Here is a 17,453-nt window from a genome sequence, read left to right on the forward strand (position 1 = left end):
AGTGGTTTCTGTCCCATCATAGTATGTTGAAGCGCAGAGCACGTGTAAGACGGCCCTGCCTGCGAGTTTGCCCCCTTCAGGCTGGCTGTGTTTGGCTTTGTAGTCCTGTGCCAGGCCATTCGCCCCTCCCTGTCCTTCAGCTGCCGCCAGTCCAGGGAAGACAGCCTGGCTCGGGGCTCCACCTTGCGGTCTCCAGAGCCTCCGCTGCTCGGAGCCTGCAGCCCTGCCCCTCCCGGTCTGTGCGAGCTGCCCTCTCCCGGGTAGCATGTCATCAGCATGTTGTGCAGGAGGGTGAACACCAACCCGGTCTGAATACCAGTCGGATCCTGGAGTGCAGCTGCCCTTTTAATTTTCCTTTGTGTGGCTTCCCTTCCTGCTCCCGTGTGTTCCTGGGAGCTTGTGCAGAGACACACAAAGTCCTTAATTCATCTCAGTGTCTTGGATTTGTGTCTCTGGATCTCTCTGTCACCATTTATTTTATCCTTAAAAGTATGAAAAAGGGATATCCATACATATACACAGAGGCACGTGTCTACACACATATATAACACAGACACACACATGCACATACACGCATACTACATACATCCACACACAGACGCAACACAGGCATGCGCAATATACATCTACACACAGATATACATGTATACACGTACGCAACCCAGACATATCACATGCAGTCTACAAAGCAGTCTCTTGGAGCCTGTTAGAAACACAGATTGGAACATGACCGAAGCAGAGCCCCAAATTCCTATTTTTGGTCCTCTTTTTCATTTTTATCTGTGACCCCAATTTCCTGGATTCTTATCAATGGGGACAATAAAAACCAGTTAGTGATTTTATAGCTTAGACTTTGCAAGGTGGGGTGGGGGCAGATGTGGTGCAGAAGCTGCTGTGCTGATGCGAATCTAAATGGAGTGAATTGTGGGGCTGGGGCGCTGGGGGCTCGGAGAAGGAATGAGAAGTGACGCTGGGCTGCCCTCCTGAGAACATGGCATCAGATCCTACATGGGGTGGCCCTTTAGTGAGGCGGAAGGAGCCTGTGGACGGGAAGAGGAGCCAGGAACCGGCCTGCTGCTTGGTTTCTCGGAGAGTCATTTGCTCTCGGTCACTGTTCACTTCTCAGAGGGGCTTTGCTCCTGGCAGGTGAGTTCTCTTCCGTTTCTGGGTAGATCTCAGCTCACTTCTGCCCAAGGCACTTTGCAAATAGAGTTCTTTTTTAATTAGCAGGTGACCAAAAGTGCTTAGATTTTGGCAATAAATTGTAGCTCATTTAATTCTCCATTTGTTTATATGATGTGGTGGTTACTTATTAAATAACAGGTACCAGGTATTTTCAGGTAGGTCTATGGATGCTAGGTTTCAGGAGTCTTGATAGGGAAAAAAAGTTCAAGTGTACCTGAGTTCTTTGAAATGAAATGAAATATTGAATATTTAAGTGAAATGTCAATGCTGACCTACGAAAGCACCTCTCAGGATCATCGTCTATTTGACAGCATCTTAATGGCATTCTGTGTTTTGTAACCAGACAGCTGCTGCGTTGAGTATGTTCTCTAAACCATCGTAGTTGTGTTCAAGTTACTTGGATAAAACTTCAGACCGGAAGTTTCTGTTAGTGCCTACCTAATACACGTAAGAAATCCGACTTCTTCCAGTTGGGTTGCTGTTGTCTGGAGCACTTAGGTTGGGCTGTTTTGTTACAGCTCATTTTCTAAACCTGTGCTGTGTCTTCAGCCTCTTCTAAGCAGGAAACAGATGTGCCCTCTTTGGGGTCCCAGCGGGACTTGAGCTCTGTCCTCTCCCAGACCTTGAGGACGTAAGCTCCTGGCTGTGGGGTGGGAGCGCCCAGCCCCCTCCCTGAAGACAGCAGTGCAGAGTGGAGCCCATGGCCGCAGCCACCTTGCGGAGGAGGTGGGGAGGGTATTGGTCACCCATTAAACCTGAAGGGACCATTCCCCTGAGGACACAGCAAGGTTGACACGCACAGGGCACTCAGTTCACAGTGCAGTGGACTGGATGGGCTGGGACATCTAAAGTGCCCAGGCCACCAGGTATCACGTCCAGATTGCTCCAAGATGTGCATTGAGAGGCAGCACAGCTCCTGGGCCTCGGGGCTCCTGTGTGGGCACTGGGTGCTGGGGAGCACCTGCTGTTCCACTCCTGCTGACCATTTGCTGCCCTTGCTCGAGCTCCTTTAACAACTCAAGGCTCATCTTCTAACTGAAAATAGCTCCTTCCTGGAATCAGAGGCTCATTTTACTACTCTTTTGGATCGGAAGAAGCAATATGTCAGCAAAGGCATGGCAGGCTGGCTCGTGGTGAGTTTGACAGTAGCTAGCCCATGAGCTGTAGTTACAGCATGGATAAACACGCATGTGGAGCCAGCCTGTGTGTGTTGCAGGCATGCTTGTGCATGTATGTGCATCTAAACACATGTGTATGTGGTACAGTAGTGGAAAGATCCGTGAATCATGGCCACTTCCAAAAGAAAGAGCCCTTGTTTTTCTTATTTTTTGTAATACACTACTTGTTTTCAAGGTTTTATTAAAAAATTGATTTGCAGCCCATCTTAGAAAGGTTTACCCCTTTGTATTAATGTATGGCAATTTCCCATAAGCCACATAAAATACTGTAACTTGAAGTAACTATTTCTGAGTAGAACCATATGTGAGAATTTTGACTTTCATATTGTTTTCTAAAATTTTTGTTCAATTTTTGTTGCAAAAAAATATAGTTTGTGTGTGTGTGTGTGGTGTGAATGCCCAGTGTTCTGTTATGTGACACGCCAGTTAGTAGCTCCATGTTGTCTAACGTGTGTCAGGACTGGCCACCTGGCTTTAGGAATTGCCATGGGGAAATGTATATGGATTTACCTCCTTTGGTTTCAGGGGATGGACACGATTTGGGTCCAGTCGCTAGTGGGGGAAGGTGTAACCTGGGCTCGCTGGCTAACCTTCGTTTGTCCTTCCTCTAGACAAGCAGGTGCCCCGTGCCAGGAGGGCAGTGCGGGCACAGGGCGGCGCCCACCCATTCAGAACCCGCAGAAGCCACCTACGTCCTCTGAATCGTCTCACACGTGGAAAGCCCCAGCACCGCCCGGGGAGGGCCGAGGCCGAGCGGGGACGCTACCTCGCGACTACAGATACCCGGAGGAGAGCGGCCCAGCAGACTTGGGGCAGCACGCTCGGGGACAGGACTCGCGGCCACTGAGCACAGCCCTGCGTGCGCCCAGGAAGTGCTGCGGCCTCGAGGGCCCACCTGCCCCCACGCACCTGGTGGCCCCGGGCAGGGCCCTCTCTGTGCCCCCAGAGGACACGTGCGTGGCCCGCCTGTCCCTCCCCCACGGCCCCTCCGTGGCCCGCAGCGCCCAGCCCCAGGACGCCCCAGAGGCCGCCGCCTGCCAGCATGTGAGCCAGGGTGCCACCCGTCCGGAGCCACAAGCCCCGCCGCCCCCCGCGGGCCAGGCCCTGCCCCTGCGCATGGCCATGGAGACCTCGCGCTCCCCCTCGCCTCAGTTCGCCCCCCAGAAGCTGACGGACAAGCCCCCCCTGCTCATGCAGGATGAGGAGTCAACAAGGTATGGTCCCGTGGTGGTGGGCGCCGGCCTCCTCCCCTTTGCCAGGGTGCTGCCAGGGACGCGGGATTCCAGCGGGTCTTTCGGGGTTGCGCGGGGGCCCTGCTTCAGCTCAGGCCACTAGGTTCGAAATGGTCCTAGAGGGTGACCGTGTAGAGGACAAGGCAGCCCCAGCGAGGGTTGGGTTTGTAGCTGTTAGGGGCTGCCCTCTCCTGCAGGGAGCGTGGTACATGTGAGGTGGGTGGTGCACGGCCCCTCCCCTTCCCCAGGTACCACGTTTCCACCTGCCTCCCCGATATGCAGACCAGGGGGGCGGTTTGTTGTTGTTTTGCACATTTAATATTTGTGATCAGATTCGGGCTTAAGCTAAGCATGAGCACCCTAGCAGACTCAGGGCTGCATGCTGAAATTGGTGTTTTTCATGATGTCTGGTATTTTCATGCTCCCTTTTTCCCTGATTTTTTTTTTTTTTAATGTTAAAATGCTAAGCCAGGCCTGCTGCGGTGGCTCACACCTGTAATCCCAGCACTTTGGGAGGCTGAGGCAGGAGGAACACTAAAGGCCAGGAGTTCGAGACCAGCCTGGGCAACATAGCAAGACCCCATCTTTACCAAAAAAACAAAAGCTAAGCTGCTGTATACCTTTAATTAATGCAGAAGAAAACTCAGTCCCACTTCATGGTGCCGTTGTCAGAATGTTAGGCATAGAGTTGTTCCATCCATTGATGGATGTCATCAGGCGGGGACCGACCATGAAGAGCACTAACTGTTTAGCTTTCTTCACACAAAACCCCACCTACTTGAGTGTCTTTGAAGAACTGAGAAATAGAAGGGGAGAACTTTGATCTCATTCTCTAGAGCAGTGGTTCTCAACCTGGGCGGGACATTGGCAATGTCTGGAGACGGTTTTTGTTGTCCTGAGTAGGGAGGGGTGCTCCTGGCATCTGGTGGGTGGAGCCCAGGGATGCTGCGAGGTATCCTACAGTGCACAGGACAGCCCCACTGCGGGGGGTTAATTGGACCCCCACATCAGTAGTGCCAAGGCTGAGAAACCTGCTCTGGAGAGGCACTGCCCAGTGTAGCAGCCACCAGTCACTTGTGTAAATGTAAGTTAATGAAAATCAAATCAAAGAAATTCAGTTCCCAGTTGCACCAAGTCTAGCTGATGGCTGCCATACTGGCACAGGTAACAGGCATTTCCATCACCGCAGAAAGCTCTGTTGGACCTCCCTGCTCTAGAGTCTCCAATTGTTTTTTTAAAGCTTCCAAATAACTCAGCAGAGAAAGGGCATTACTGTTACTAATACTGTACCTTCAGCTGTAGCATCTCAAGCACAGATTTATCTGTGGGCCAACACTGTGTGTTGTATCATTTAAAATGTACTTAAACATCACTTAAATAGACTTTTGATGGGTAACATCATTAGGTTCCGAAAGGAAGGTGTCTTAGTCTGTCTGGGCTGTCGTAGTAAAATCCCACAGACTGGGCAACTCATAAACAACAGACATTTATTCCCCACAGTCCTGGAGGCTGGAAGTCCAAGATCCCGGCGTGGCAGAGTCTGTGTCTGGTGGGGACTCACTTCCTGGTTCATAGATGGCACCTTCTCGCTGTGTCCTCACATGGTGGAAGGGGCGAGGGAGCTCTCTGGGGTCCCTTTTATAAGGACACTGATCCCATCCATGAGGCTCCACCCTCATGACCTCATCACCTCCCAAAGGCCTCGCATCCTTATACCGTCACCTTGGTGGTGAGATTTCAACATACTGTTCCTGAGGGGACACAAACATTTAGAACATAGCAGAAGGAAGAGCAATCAGGTGGTCTGTGTGGTGGGTAGAATGCGTGGTGTTTGCACAAGCAGGTCGGGCCGCCTGGGTGTGGTGGCGGGAGCTGCTGCACAGGCGGGCCCTGTGCGGGAACACGGCCTTCCGTGTGGGCCTTAGCAGGTGGGGAGTAGTGCTCGTTGTTTCTCATTCCCAGTGAGTGTTAGTTTTCTCGCTCTCTTGCATTAGTTGGGAGGGATTCCCACAAGCAGTGGCAGTGCTCACACGTGCTTGTGCAGGGCCACATTCTGTTCAAGGGCTTCGGAGCAGTCCCGTCTGTGTTCTCTCTGCCCTGCTCTAGGGATACGGTCTGGCAGATGGTGGTTGTGCCCCCTACGGAAGTTGCTACCATGGAAGTCCCTCCTGATGCACTGACTTTAGTGTCACCGCCCCCAGGACGGGTGTGTTGGTCGGTTCTGGTGTGCAAACGTGGAGTCACCTGTAAGACTCATAAGAGGCCGGTGCTCAGCAAGGGTCCTGGCCCTGCTCTGTGCCGAGGACAAAGGACTTAATGGTCACCAAATGACATTGCTGTGAAGGAGCTCCTAAACTGCCGCAGCTCAGAGCCGCGCTCCTCGTCCTGGCTGCTGGTGACTTCCTTGGACTCTCTGAGCGTGGGCCACCCGCCCTGTCTCCATCACGTGTGTGCACGCGCCAGCAGCCTCTGCCCAGGCACCAGGTGTCGAGCTCTGCGGTAGGCACGCAGAGCAAGAGGAAGTAGAATGTCCCACCCTCTCAGGAACAGCACAGAGTAGCCACTCGTGCCAAATACACATTCTCCATGCCTGTCCTGTAACTGAGAAGCTTACTCTCATGCCTTTTAAAATTCTTTGAGGTTTTTGGTCTTGTTTGATTTTTACACTGTAAGATGATGAGAGTGGCCAGCAGCATCTGCCGTCCCCGTCAGTGGCAGGAAGTGACTTGATTGCCCCCAGCAGTGTTCTCAGCAGAGTTCTCCGGGAAGCCTATTTCTGCGTTGGGAGTGTGTCAGCGAGAGCCAGCCGGGCTGCTTCCAGGGCCCCTGACAGTGTCCCTGCAGCTGAGTAGCGTCCGTGTCTGCAACTCTTCGAGCGGGTCAGGTGGTTTGTCAGCCCAGAATGAATGACATGCAGGGCTGAAGGGCTCCTGCTGCCGTCGGTGTGGGCAGAGCCTCAGCCTGCATGACTCTGGGGTCTGGCCTTGCAGGCAGCGGGCCGTCACCTGGCAGGACCCCAGGGCTTGGCGCACCCCACACCCTCCTCTCTGTCCCTCCTGGTCCTGCCTTTCAGTCAGGAATGGATGAGGGCTGGTTGCTGTGAGGTCTAATCCACCGTGTTCTGCCCTTATTTTGAGGTCAGAGTTGTTCAAACTTTTTTTCATGTGAAAGTCTTGAGAGTTTTCCAGAAGAGACACTGTTTCTGTTTAGATGTGCCCAGCAATCAGTGCTTTGTTAGAAAGTGTACGCGAACCTGTAGAAGAGTTGTTTTTGTTGTTGAATTTCTGCTGTTGTGCTTTCCTTCACTGGAAACCAAGTTTCTCCGCAGATGGGGGAGATACAAGGACGGGCTGACTTAGAAGTCAGTCGCAGGGGATCGGGCTTTCTAAGTGTGGAACAAAGTGAATCTGCGTGTTTTTGCATGCTGTACCTTGGATAAGGCAGCAGGCTTTTCCATCTCAAGTTTAACATATCTTACTGGCAGTTTCCACAGTTAGGCTCTTTAAAATTTCCTCATGAAGAAGCAGTTGTGAGAACTGTCTTTGAGCGCCTGGATAAAACACATCAGCTCTTATTGGTGTCTATTGGAGGGAGGGAGGAAAATAGAAGACCATTTCATGTTGGGCTGTGCACCACACCTTTATGAATACAGAAGGAACCGTCTGTTCCTAGTCACCAGTAAAAGGGGAAAACAACAGCATTTAATTTAGAGCATTGAGGCTTCCCTTGTGTTCCAGAAAATTGGGTCCATTTGTGTAACATTGGAGAAGTGATTTGCAGTTTATTGTGTTAGAAACACACCCCGAGTTTGGATCCAGGGAGTCTGGCTTGTTTTCTTTTTTCCTTCCCTCCTGGGCGCCAGCAGGTGGCTCCCTTTCTCCAGAATTCCTTGGTGGTCTGGCATGGTGCAGCAGAGTGGCCGGCTGGGGTGTCCCAGACACGGCAGCACTGTGGCCTTGCCGGCTGCCTCTTCCCCTCTCTCCTCCTCGGGGTGCTGTAGGTGCCTCCCGCCTCCTTTCACCCAGAAACTGTACGTAAAGAAGGAAATGTGTGTGCTTTGGGAGTCACTTAGGGTAACCCAGAAGCTGCGAGCCCCTGTCTGCCACTGGATCCTGGTCTCGCTGCTGTGACAGTCTGCGGGAGGGCGGCGCCAGGTGGGAGTGGGCTGCGGGGAGGTGGCACTGAGTCCAGCACAGCTGGCCCGGAGGGGAGTTCTGCTCTGGCCCTGAGAACACATGGGGACTCGCAGGCCTGCACCGAGCTAAGCACTAACAGCCATGCTGTGAGCAGTGCCCATACGCTGCAGGTTTCCCCTGCAAAAGAAAATTTAACCGAGTTGGGCTTGCTCAAATTTGCATTATCATTGGAATAACCGCAGATGGTAAACAATTCTCATGTCCCTCCATCAGGCGCTGTAGGCGTGTGGTTGACGGTTTGAGAATGGAAGGAGTCAGATGCGGAGGGCGGAGGCCCAGTTAGGGGTCGGAGGGAAGCTCTCAACCTCCTCTACCTCGTCCGGGCCGTGTGACTGTGGAGGTCCTTCTGCTTGGGTCGGGTTCCCCATCCACACGGGGAGGGTGGGGTCCTGCCAGTCTGAGACCCAGGTGGGAGTCTGTGCCTGGGGGCACTTTGTGATCGCAGCAGACGGCTCCTCTCCTTCCTCCAGAATCGAGCGGGTGATGGACAACAACACCACGGTGAAGATGGTGCCCATCAAGATCGTGCATTCGGAGAGCCAGCCCGAGAGGGAGAGCCGCCAGAGCCTGGCGCGCCCTGCCGAGCTGCCCGCCCTGCCCAGCGGGCTGGAGAAAGACCAGATCAAGACGCTGAGCACATCTGAGCAGTTCTACTCCCGCTTCTGCGTGTACACACGGCAGGGTGCCGAGCCTGAGCCCCCCGGCGCCCGGGCGCCCCCCGAGAAAGACGGCTGTGCCTCCCCGCCTGGGCTCAGCTATGTTAAGGCCAAAGAGAAGACCGTGGAGGACCTGAAGTCGGAGGAGCTGGCCAGGGAGATCGTGGGGAAGGATAAGTCCCTGGCCGATATCCTGGACCCCAGCGTGAAAATAAAAACCGCCATGGACCTGATGGAAGGAATCTTCCCCAAAGACGAGCACCTCCTGGAAGAAGCTCAGCAGCGGAGGAAGCTGCTCCCCAAAATTCCGTCCCCAAGAACCACAGAGGAGCGGTAAGTAGAGGCTGCCTTCCCAACTGCGCGACGCCGCCCAGCCTCTCACAGGCTTATAAAGGGAGGAGGTGTGTCTGTCTGTTTTCATAATTGCGTTTGGGGGAGACAGATTTTCATATGGGCTCCCCGGTACTTAGCATTATTGGCTTTTTTTTTGAGCCTCCTAAAAGAGAAGCTAAGGGTTGATGGCCCCATCCCTGGGGATGATGACTTTGGGGACCAGCAAAGGCATGAAAATACATGCTGCAGCCCACCAGGCTTTTGTGGTAGGCTGCGCTGTTTATCACGATGCCCACAGGTCTCCTTGGTTCTCAGCGGGGGGCATTGTCTGTCCCAGGGGACAGTTGGCAATGTCACCCCGGGGGAAGGTGCTCCTGGCACCTGGTGGGTGGGGCCCAGGGACGCTGCCGAACACAGTGCATGGAGTGGCCTCCCCACAGAGTCCTCCAGCCCCCCGTGGATGTGTCCACAGTGCTGACGTGACAGCCGTGTCCTAACAGGAGCGAAGGCCTGGATTGAGCATGTGTTTCTTCACAAATTGGTTTCCTAAAAATTTATGTATAGTTTGTTTATATCTGAACAAAAAAATTGGCGTTACTTATTTTTGTGAATAACACGTTCAGCCCCGTCCTTCAGTCATTTGACCCCAAAGGCATGCTCTGTCGCACAACTGTCGCTCGAGGGCATACGGTGGAGGCTGTGACATGCGACAAGGAAGGAGAAACGGGAGATGGGACCCTGGTGAGAGGAGCCCACGTGGCTGCTGGTGGAAAGGTGCGAGGGGATGGCATTTGTAGATACCGTCACCCCTCTGTGTCCCCGTCCACCCCAGGCTCCCGGTGGGAATTTTTAGACATTCCTGCTCACTCAAGTTTTTTGCCCTTTTTAAAAACTACATTCCACAGGCTTAATGAATATCTATTTGGTGAGGTGGTTTTTAAAGTTTTAAATTCATCACCTACTCGTTTGTGTCCCTCTGGCTGTCTCGTGTCCCTGGCTGGTGGCCTTCCACTAGCGCCCACATTGACTTGTCACCACCCAGGGAGCGGGACTGGGGCTTGGTCTGTGCGTATGGTTGCAGCTAACTGAAGTGCCACCATCTTCACACAGGAAAGAGGAGCCGCGTGCGCCTGCGGCTGTGTCCCTGGCCACCAATTCTACCTACTACAGCACCTCGGCGCCCAAGGCGGAGCTGCTCATCAAGATGAAGGACCTGCAGGAGCAGCAGGAGCCGGAGGAGGACTCGGGAAGCGATGTGGACCACGACCTATCTGTGAAGAAGGTAGGCGGGCGCGTGGTGCTGGGACCACACAGTCTGCCCCAGCACTGACCCTGCACCCCGAGTCTGAGGGCATTGGTGTTTGGCTTTCAGGCAGGACAGTGAAGTTTACGGCAATATTACTGTGCTGTTGCTGGTTGATTTTATGTTCCAATCTTGGGCCTGTCCACAGGGTCTCTTTGCTGTCTTTTTCTGCTGCTAAGATCCGACGCCAGATTAGTTTAAACGGGCACCAACCATTCTCTTTAAGTTGAACCGATATGTCCCCTCTACCCCAACTAAAATTTAGGGGACTTAATTGTGTGACTGTCAGCAAATCACCTGTCCTCTTTGAATGGCAAGTTCAAATCTTTATAACCAGATGATCATAAATCCAGCAGCGGATCTAAAAGTTCCTTGTCAAACGAAAGGCATTATTCATTCAGCTCCCATAAACTTGCCCCAGGCCCTGGAGGATCTAGCAGTGGACAACAGAATAGAGCCCTTTTCTGAGGGAGCCTCCCTTACAGGAGTGGTGGACTGCAGCCGCAAAAGCAAATATACAACGCAGGGTCAGGAAACTGCAGCCTGTGGGCTCTGGCCCACTCCTTGCTTTTGTAAATAAAGTTTTATTGAAACACAGCTACATCCATTCATTTACATATGGTCTGTGGTGGCTTTTGCACTACAGCAGCAGAGTTGAGCAGTTGCTCAACTGCAGTGACTGTATGGTCTGCAGAGTCTTAAGATATTTACTCTCTGGCCCCTGATAGAAAGCATTGACCAACCCTTGATGTAATATGGTTGGGCAATAAGAACATTAAAACAGCGTGAACGGATAGAGAGAGACAAAGGCATGTGATGGAGGAGGGGCTCTGAGGAGGTGGTGACTAAGCAGAGATCTGGAGTGCTGTGAGGGGCAGGCCTGTGAACGGTGTGCCGGCGAGGAGGCCGGCAAGTGCAGAAGACCTGGGCTGGGACACTGCTGGCATGTATGAGAAGCAGCAGAGGCCAGTGGCTGAAGCTGTGTGGACAGCGAGGGAGTTGAGATGAGGTTAGAACAGGACTCAGGCACAGGTTATGGGTGGCCATGGTGGTCACAGTAGGGCTATTCCTATCAGTGCTGATGTCATTACTCCTCTGTTAGCTTTAAATCTTCATGGCGCATCGGCAAGCCAGACCTGTGACATCTGGGCAATTGCCAGCCTTATACAAAAAGGACGTAGCATAAAGGGATGTAGCATAAAGGGATGAAGGTATTGCCAAAGACAGTCAGGGTCAGAGGATTGCATGTGTTGTTTATCCCAGAGCCTTGAGTTTGCCTTAAATAGTCAGCACTGGGGAAAGAAAAGGAGGGATCCAGCATTCGGTGAGTGTTTGCTATGGACATAGCATTTTGAAAAGAGTTTTTATAAAAAATGATATTTTTTTTGAGACAGGGTCTTGCTCTGTTGCCCAGGCTGGAGTATAGTGATGTCATCATAGCTCACTGCAACCTCAAACTCCTGGCCTCAAGTGATCCCCCCACCTTGGCCTCTCAAAGTGCCAGGATTACAGGCGTGAGCCACCACACCCGGCTTGAGTTTTCTTTTTTTTTTTTGACATGACCTTTGCAAACAATTATGTTGAGAGTCTCCTTGTATTATTAGCAATTTAAAATATACCACTGATTGATTTCAATTATGATAGACACATTGTGTAGGAAATATTATGACATACATAAAGGAGAATTATTTTCAATTTGGCAAACAACTTTTTGGTTCAAGGGATTAAAAAGGGAAATGAAAAGTAAAGGTTTGGGTCTTGGGGCTTTTAGAGACGCTCTGGCTGGCTCAGGGTACCATTTGCTTTATTCTGGTTTCATGTTCCTTTTTAAAAAAAAAAAGCAAAACCAGAATCCAAAACATTTTCAGTTTTTTCTCATAAAACTAGAAAAATTGTACTGTTTGGACCATTTTAATTTAGGCCACACCCTAGCTATAGAGGACTACATTCGTCCCAAGGGTGCCTTTGTTTTTCTTGCGATCGTGAATTTTAGAAGCAGCGTGCCGTGATCCTGCTGCCTTCGTTCGCCTGGCCCTCTGTCCCTCTGCTTTGGGGGCTCGAGACCCCGGGATGCTGCCTTCCCAGCAGTGACGGCTTTGGGACTGAATGGGTCACTGTGAGTGTGAGGCAGACTGAACCTCCTCGGCCAGGGAGATGGGTTGGGCAGTTGCACCCTAGCTGCAAATCCTGTCAATCACAGTTCTCTGTGGGGCCTGGGACTCAGTGGTCCTACTTTTCTGCTTGATTTATTTGACAGACCGGCCACCACTGCACGCTTTTCTCCCTTCCTCCCAGCAGCCAGTCTAGGAGGGCTAAATATGTTTTTATGCCTGCGGCAGCTCAGGCAAACGAGGCCCAGATTGAGTTGTGAGGATTCTTCAGGAGAAACCAAGTTTGCCATCTTTTCCAATCCAGCCTTTTCCCTGGAACCAAGAAGTGGGTGCAAAGGGCGGAAAGACTTTGTTTCCCCCACAGAATGGAACAGAGGTGGGCGCCTGGGAAGGTACCAGGTGGAGGAAGGGAACGGCCCAGGGTTTGATCCCCGCTACCCCGAGCCTCAGCCCAGCCCAACGGAGAGGCGAGAGGTGGCGGTGCACCCGGCCTGCGCTGCAGCCAGCTCCTGCCTGAGCCTCCCGGAATCGCACATGCTGCCGCAGATAGCAGGTGGGCTTGCCGGGCAGTGGACAGAGCAGCCCGCAGTGGTGACGCCTTCAGCACCCTGGGTGGTGCCGGTACCCACTGATGTGTGTGCTGCCCGGGGCCAGGGCTCCTCTCACAATCTTTGAAACCCAAAGTGTGCACTTTGTATAATGGCCCTTTAACAAAAACAGGGAAAGGGACACAGAGCTTCCATGCTCTCCCCAAGTACACCACCTCCAAAAACCTCCATGGTTTCAGCTCTCTGGAAGCTCTCTGAACCCTCGGGCCCTTTATGGAGACTTTATCGGATAGGCGTGATTGACAGCCATATGGAAATGGGACTGGACAGAAGGGCTGTGATCCAGCACTGACAGACTGAGTGGGAAACCCAGCGAGGCCTGTCTTTTCGGGTTTTCCCTGGCCTGTGTGCAGCATCCTTCCTCCCAGGCGCAGGGCAGGACCCTCTCCAAACTTGGGGTCTTTTGACTCAAATTCAGAAGGGCCGGGGAAAGGAGGGGCAGGAGAAGGAGAGAGAGACACAGAGACTGTTTTCTGAGGCCTGAAGCACCCAACATTATAACAAGGGTGTGGGAGTTACAAGCCAGGAACCCTGGATGAGAACCAGTATGTACACATCATAATATCACAGGTAGGTACACAGACACACACTGAGAGAAAACATATACAAAATCTAGACACATACATTTTTTTAAATCCTAAGAAAAGAGTATGTCTTGACATCCTGAGCTGAAAGAGCAGAGCAGTTTATAAATTCCACGTGGTCCGTCTTAAGAGAAGAGCCGTGCCGATTAGCCGGCGGTGGGAAGGGTGTCCTGTAAAACTCTCACCGTGTGAATGCGCGCGGGGCTGGGAGTGCTGATCAACCCGAAAGCAGCTGGCACCGGGAGCAGGCACCCTGCTGGGGGCGCACACTTCCCGGCTGTGGGCTTGTGTTGCAGACACGAATGCTGGGTGGAGGTTCCCCGTAGGAGCATCGGTGTGACACGGAGGCCTGTAACAGGAAGCGTGGTTCCCCGCGCCAGCGGCTCAGGTGTTTCTGCGGCTGTGGGTTGACTCGCCCTAACACGCAGCGAGATAGTCACTCTTACCGGACTGCGGTTTACGGCGTCAGGGCAGCCGCTTCTCATCCCACCCCCCACTGTCGGTGCTGACTGGTGCTCACGGGCACTTACTGGACTCACACACCAGGCTGAGCGCTTTCCACACTGTCGTCTCCCTCTTCCTCGTCCAGTCCCAGAGCTGTGGCTGCTGCCGCCAGTTTCGCTCTGGGACACCGTGTCCTGGCGAGCTGCAGAGAGACGCTCACGTCCTGCCTGTCGGGTGTGTGCCTCCGCTGTGCTGAGCTCAGCAGGCTCCCCATGGGGTCAGTCTGAAAACGGCCCCGGCGGAGGGGTAACGGCACTGATGATTTCCAAGTATGCTCTTTGCGTAAAGTAGTGTTGCTCGTTATGACGAAGTGAGTGTTAAAATCCCACTTGAACTTTCCTGTGCACGTGAACTGTCTGTTCTTCGTTTTGGTCGTGCACCTGCGCACTCCCGCGGCTTTCAGTGCACTCACCTTATGCTGCCAGGGGACCCAGGGGAGCCGTGGTGGTGGATGTAAGCCTGATTTAGCGGAGCGTGTCTCACGCAGGGCGGTGGCAGTGGGAGTTCTCAGAAGGCAGCATGTCACTCTCCTCCGAGCTGTTGCTGCTTCATGCCTCACCCCGTGCGGGCCAGCACCCGGACACATGCGTGCCGTGGGTGGCTTCAGTGGCAGAAAGACAGCCATGGCCACAAGCAGGGGGATTTTCCAGGGCACAACTTACTTGCTGTGCTCCTTTGGAAGCACCCTTGTAATCTTTCTCAAATATGTGGTGATGGAGGAGGAGGAGGGAGGATCAACTTTCAAATCAGACCATATGGTGCCACTTCTCTTCAGGATGGTGGCTGACTTAAAGGGTTCATACTTTTCATTTTTATGTTTGCTCTTTAAAATTTAATCTTTTAGGCTGGGCTCAGTGGCTCACGCCTGTAATTCCAACACTGCGAGAGGCCAAGGTGGGAGGATCACTTGGGGCCAGGAATTAAAGGCCAGCCTGGGCAACATAGTGAGACCCCATCTCTAAAAAAAAAAAAAAAAAAAAATTTAAAAATTAGCTGGATGTGGTGGTGGCGAGCGCCTGTAGTCACAGCCACTCGAGAGGCTGAGGCAGGAAGATTGCGTGAGCCCAGGAGCTTGAGGTTGTAGTGAGCTATGATGATGCCACTGCACTCTAGCTGGGGTGACAGAGCAAGACTCTGTACCAAAAAAAATAATAATAATAATTAATCTTTTAAAGGGCTGGTGGGAGCGTGCGTGGAGAGTTAGTGTTTAATAGTTACACAGTTTCAGTCTAGGAGGATGACAGTTCTGGAGATGAGTGGTGGTGATGGTGGCACAGCAGTGTGAATGCCCTTCATGTCACAGAAATGGATGCTGAAAACAGTGAAGATGGTGGCTTTCATGTGTATTTTGCCATAGTAAAAAAAAAAAAAAAATAGGCCGGGCACAGTGGCTCATGCCTGTAATCCTAGCATTTTGGGAGGCCAAGGCAGGTGGATTGCTTGAGGTCAGGAGTTCGAGACCAGCCTGAGCAAGAGTGAGACCCCATCTCTACTAAAAATAGAAAGAAATTATCTGGACAACTAAAAATACATATAGAAAAAATTAGCCAGGCATGGTGGTGCATGCCTGTAGTCCCAGCTACTCAGGAGGCTGAGGCAGTAGGATTGCTTAAGCCCGGGAGTTTGAAGTTGCTGTGAGCTAGGCTGACACCATGGCACTCACTCTAGCCTGGGCAACAAAGCGAGATTCTGTCTCAACAAAAAAAAAAAAAAAAAATAGTCATTTATTTGCATTTTGGTCAAGTTGAAGTCGGTATGTATAGTAAAAGACTGTCTTTTAAGTTCATTGGAATCCTTCTATGTATTTTAATTTTTAATTGCTATTTATATGCAGAGGTCACTTTGTAATTGTGGGACTCAGTATGGGACGTAAGACTCAGTCATTTCTCTCTGTGTAAGTCTTTAAACCGGAAACTTCCAAAGGATGGAGTCCAGAGCATCACATAGTCCTGGGAGTCCTTCCAGAGGTAGGGGTTGACGTGGCATCAGCAGCCCCAACTCTGGTGTCGTCTAGTAGGACATCAGCAAAACGAGAATAGGTTTCTTTTGTTTCATTTTTAAATGCCAATAATTTAAGCAGCAGTCATTCTCCTTCCCCTAGTCCCATAAATCCTCTATTATTTGCCGATGCAGAAGCAAGCTTTCCCCCCGGTGGGCTGAATCCCACCCAGAGCGCGAGCGCTGAGGGGCGGGGCAGACCTGACCACCTGACCGTGTTTCCGTGCTGTCCTGTGCCCAACAGCAGGAGCTCATCGAGAGCATCAGCCGCAAGCTGCAAGTGCTCCGGGAGGCCCGGGAGAGCCTGCTGGAGGATGTTCAGGCCAACACCGCGCTGGGGGCCGAGGTGGAGGCCATCGTGAAGGGTGTCTGCAAGCCCAGCGAGTTTGACAAGTTCCGGATGTTCATCGGGGACCTGGACAAAGTGGTGAACCTGCTGCTGTCGCTGTCAGGCCGCCTGGCCCGGGTGGAAAATGCCCTCAATAATTTGGACGACAGCGCTTCTCCTGGTGATCGGGTATATGCAAACACGCCTGACCTGGACACGGCGGGGTGGGGGGCCGCGGGAAGGCTGTCCTGGGGTGTTGCAGAAGTCAGCTCCACAGTGTCCTCGCGGCCTGTCCGCCGCCCGGTGCAAGATGCTATCGCAACGTCCTGTGTGCATGCCACTCCCTGTGCTTCCTTCTGATGGGGGGAAGGTGCTCGCCGGGTCTCCGGCAGAGCTGTGGCTGCCTCTTGATGTCTTTTCAGATACTCCTGCTGGTCATTACTAATAATGGTCCCCTCCTGGAAAATAGTCTTTTTTCTGTTCTTTTTTAACTTTAACCACGTGTAAGTCCCTGGCAGAGCTTGCCCACCCCCTGACAGATCGTAAGTCCTGGATAACGGGTGGTATTCCACTGCTGCTGTTGCTGTGATGTAGCAAAGCGCTCTCGAAAGAATCAGAGGGCTTGGGCCACTTTCCCCCCTTTCTAAGGTGTGTGACTTTTGAGACATCGCTCAGTAGGTCTTTCAGTTTTTTTACATACGAAATAAGGGAAATAATATCTACCTCATAGGTCAAATATCAGTAAAACATCAGGTTTCCTCCTTTGCACATAACAGGCCTTCGAAATGATCTTTATCATCCATAAAACATCTTAACTTCTCTCAAGGGGAGCAAAGTGCCCTTCCCCTTGCCCTGGGTGAAGGTGGTCTGTGGCTGCACAGAGGGACCTCCTTGTACTTGGCTTTGAGGCACGGCCATCTGCTCTTGCCGAGTCCCTAGTAACTCTGTCACTGAGCCCACTATAGAAGGTGTAGGACAGTGACCACGGTTTGCACCCACTTTCTCTTTGGGCTATGTTTGTATTCTATGTTGCTCTTTTTGCCATCTTGTCCAAATTTATCTGAAAGAATTTAGGAAAATAACATGAACAAGAAAGAGGGACTGATTTACACATTATTGGAAAGTTAAATTCTCAGGCATAGATTTAATTGAAAAAATGGAGTCATCTTGGCAACTGCTGGCTGGGCTCACCTTCCATCCCTCTTGCCCTCCCTCTTTGTGGAATTGACAAAGGATT

The 17,453-nt window shown here is 52.0% G+C and overlaps 1 protein-coding gene across 3 annotated transcripts in view; it reads left to right on the top strand.

The window, feature by feature from the left end:
- Positions 1–17,453, top strand: part of LOC123629085 (protein Shroom2-like) — a 173,939-nt gene that overhangs the window by 149,107 nt on the left and 7,379 nt on the right. For 2 of the 3 annotated variants that reach the window (XM_045539033.1, XM_045539032.1), the window contains exons 6-9: positions 2,975–3,577; positions 8,262–8,780; positions 9,891–10,062; positions 16,133–16,405. In XM_045539033.1, coding sequence (XP_045394989.1) covers positions 2,975–3,577; positions 8,262–8,780; positions 9,891–10,062; positions 16,133–16,405 — 1,567 coding nt within the window. The remainder of the gene's footprint in view (positions 1–2,974; positions 3,578–8,261; positions 8,781–9,890; positions 10,063–16,132; positions 16,406–17,453) is intronic. The other variant, XM_045539035.1, reaches the window with a different exon arrangement.

Source organism: Lemur catta, chromosome Y (genome assembly GCF_020740605.2).
Source record: "Lemur catta isolate mLemCat1 chromosome Y, mLemCat1.pri, whole genome shotgun sequence".
NCBI classification, from domain to species: Eukaryota; Metazoa; Chordata; class Mammalia; order Primates; family Lemuridae; genus Lemur; species Lemur catta.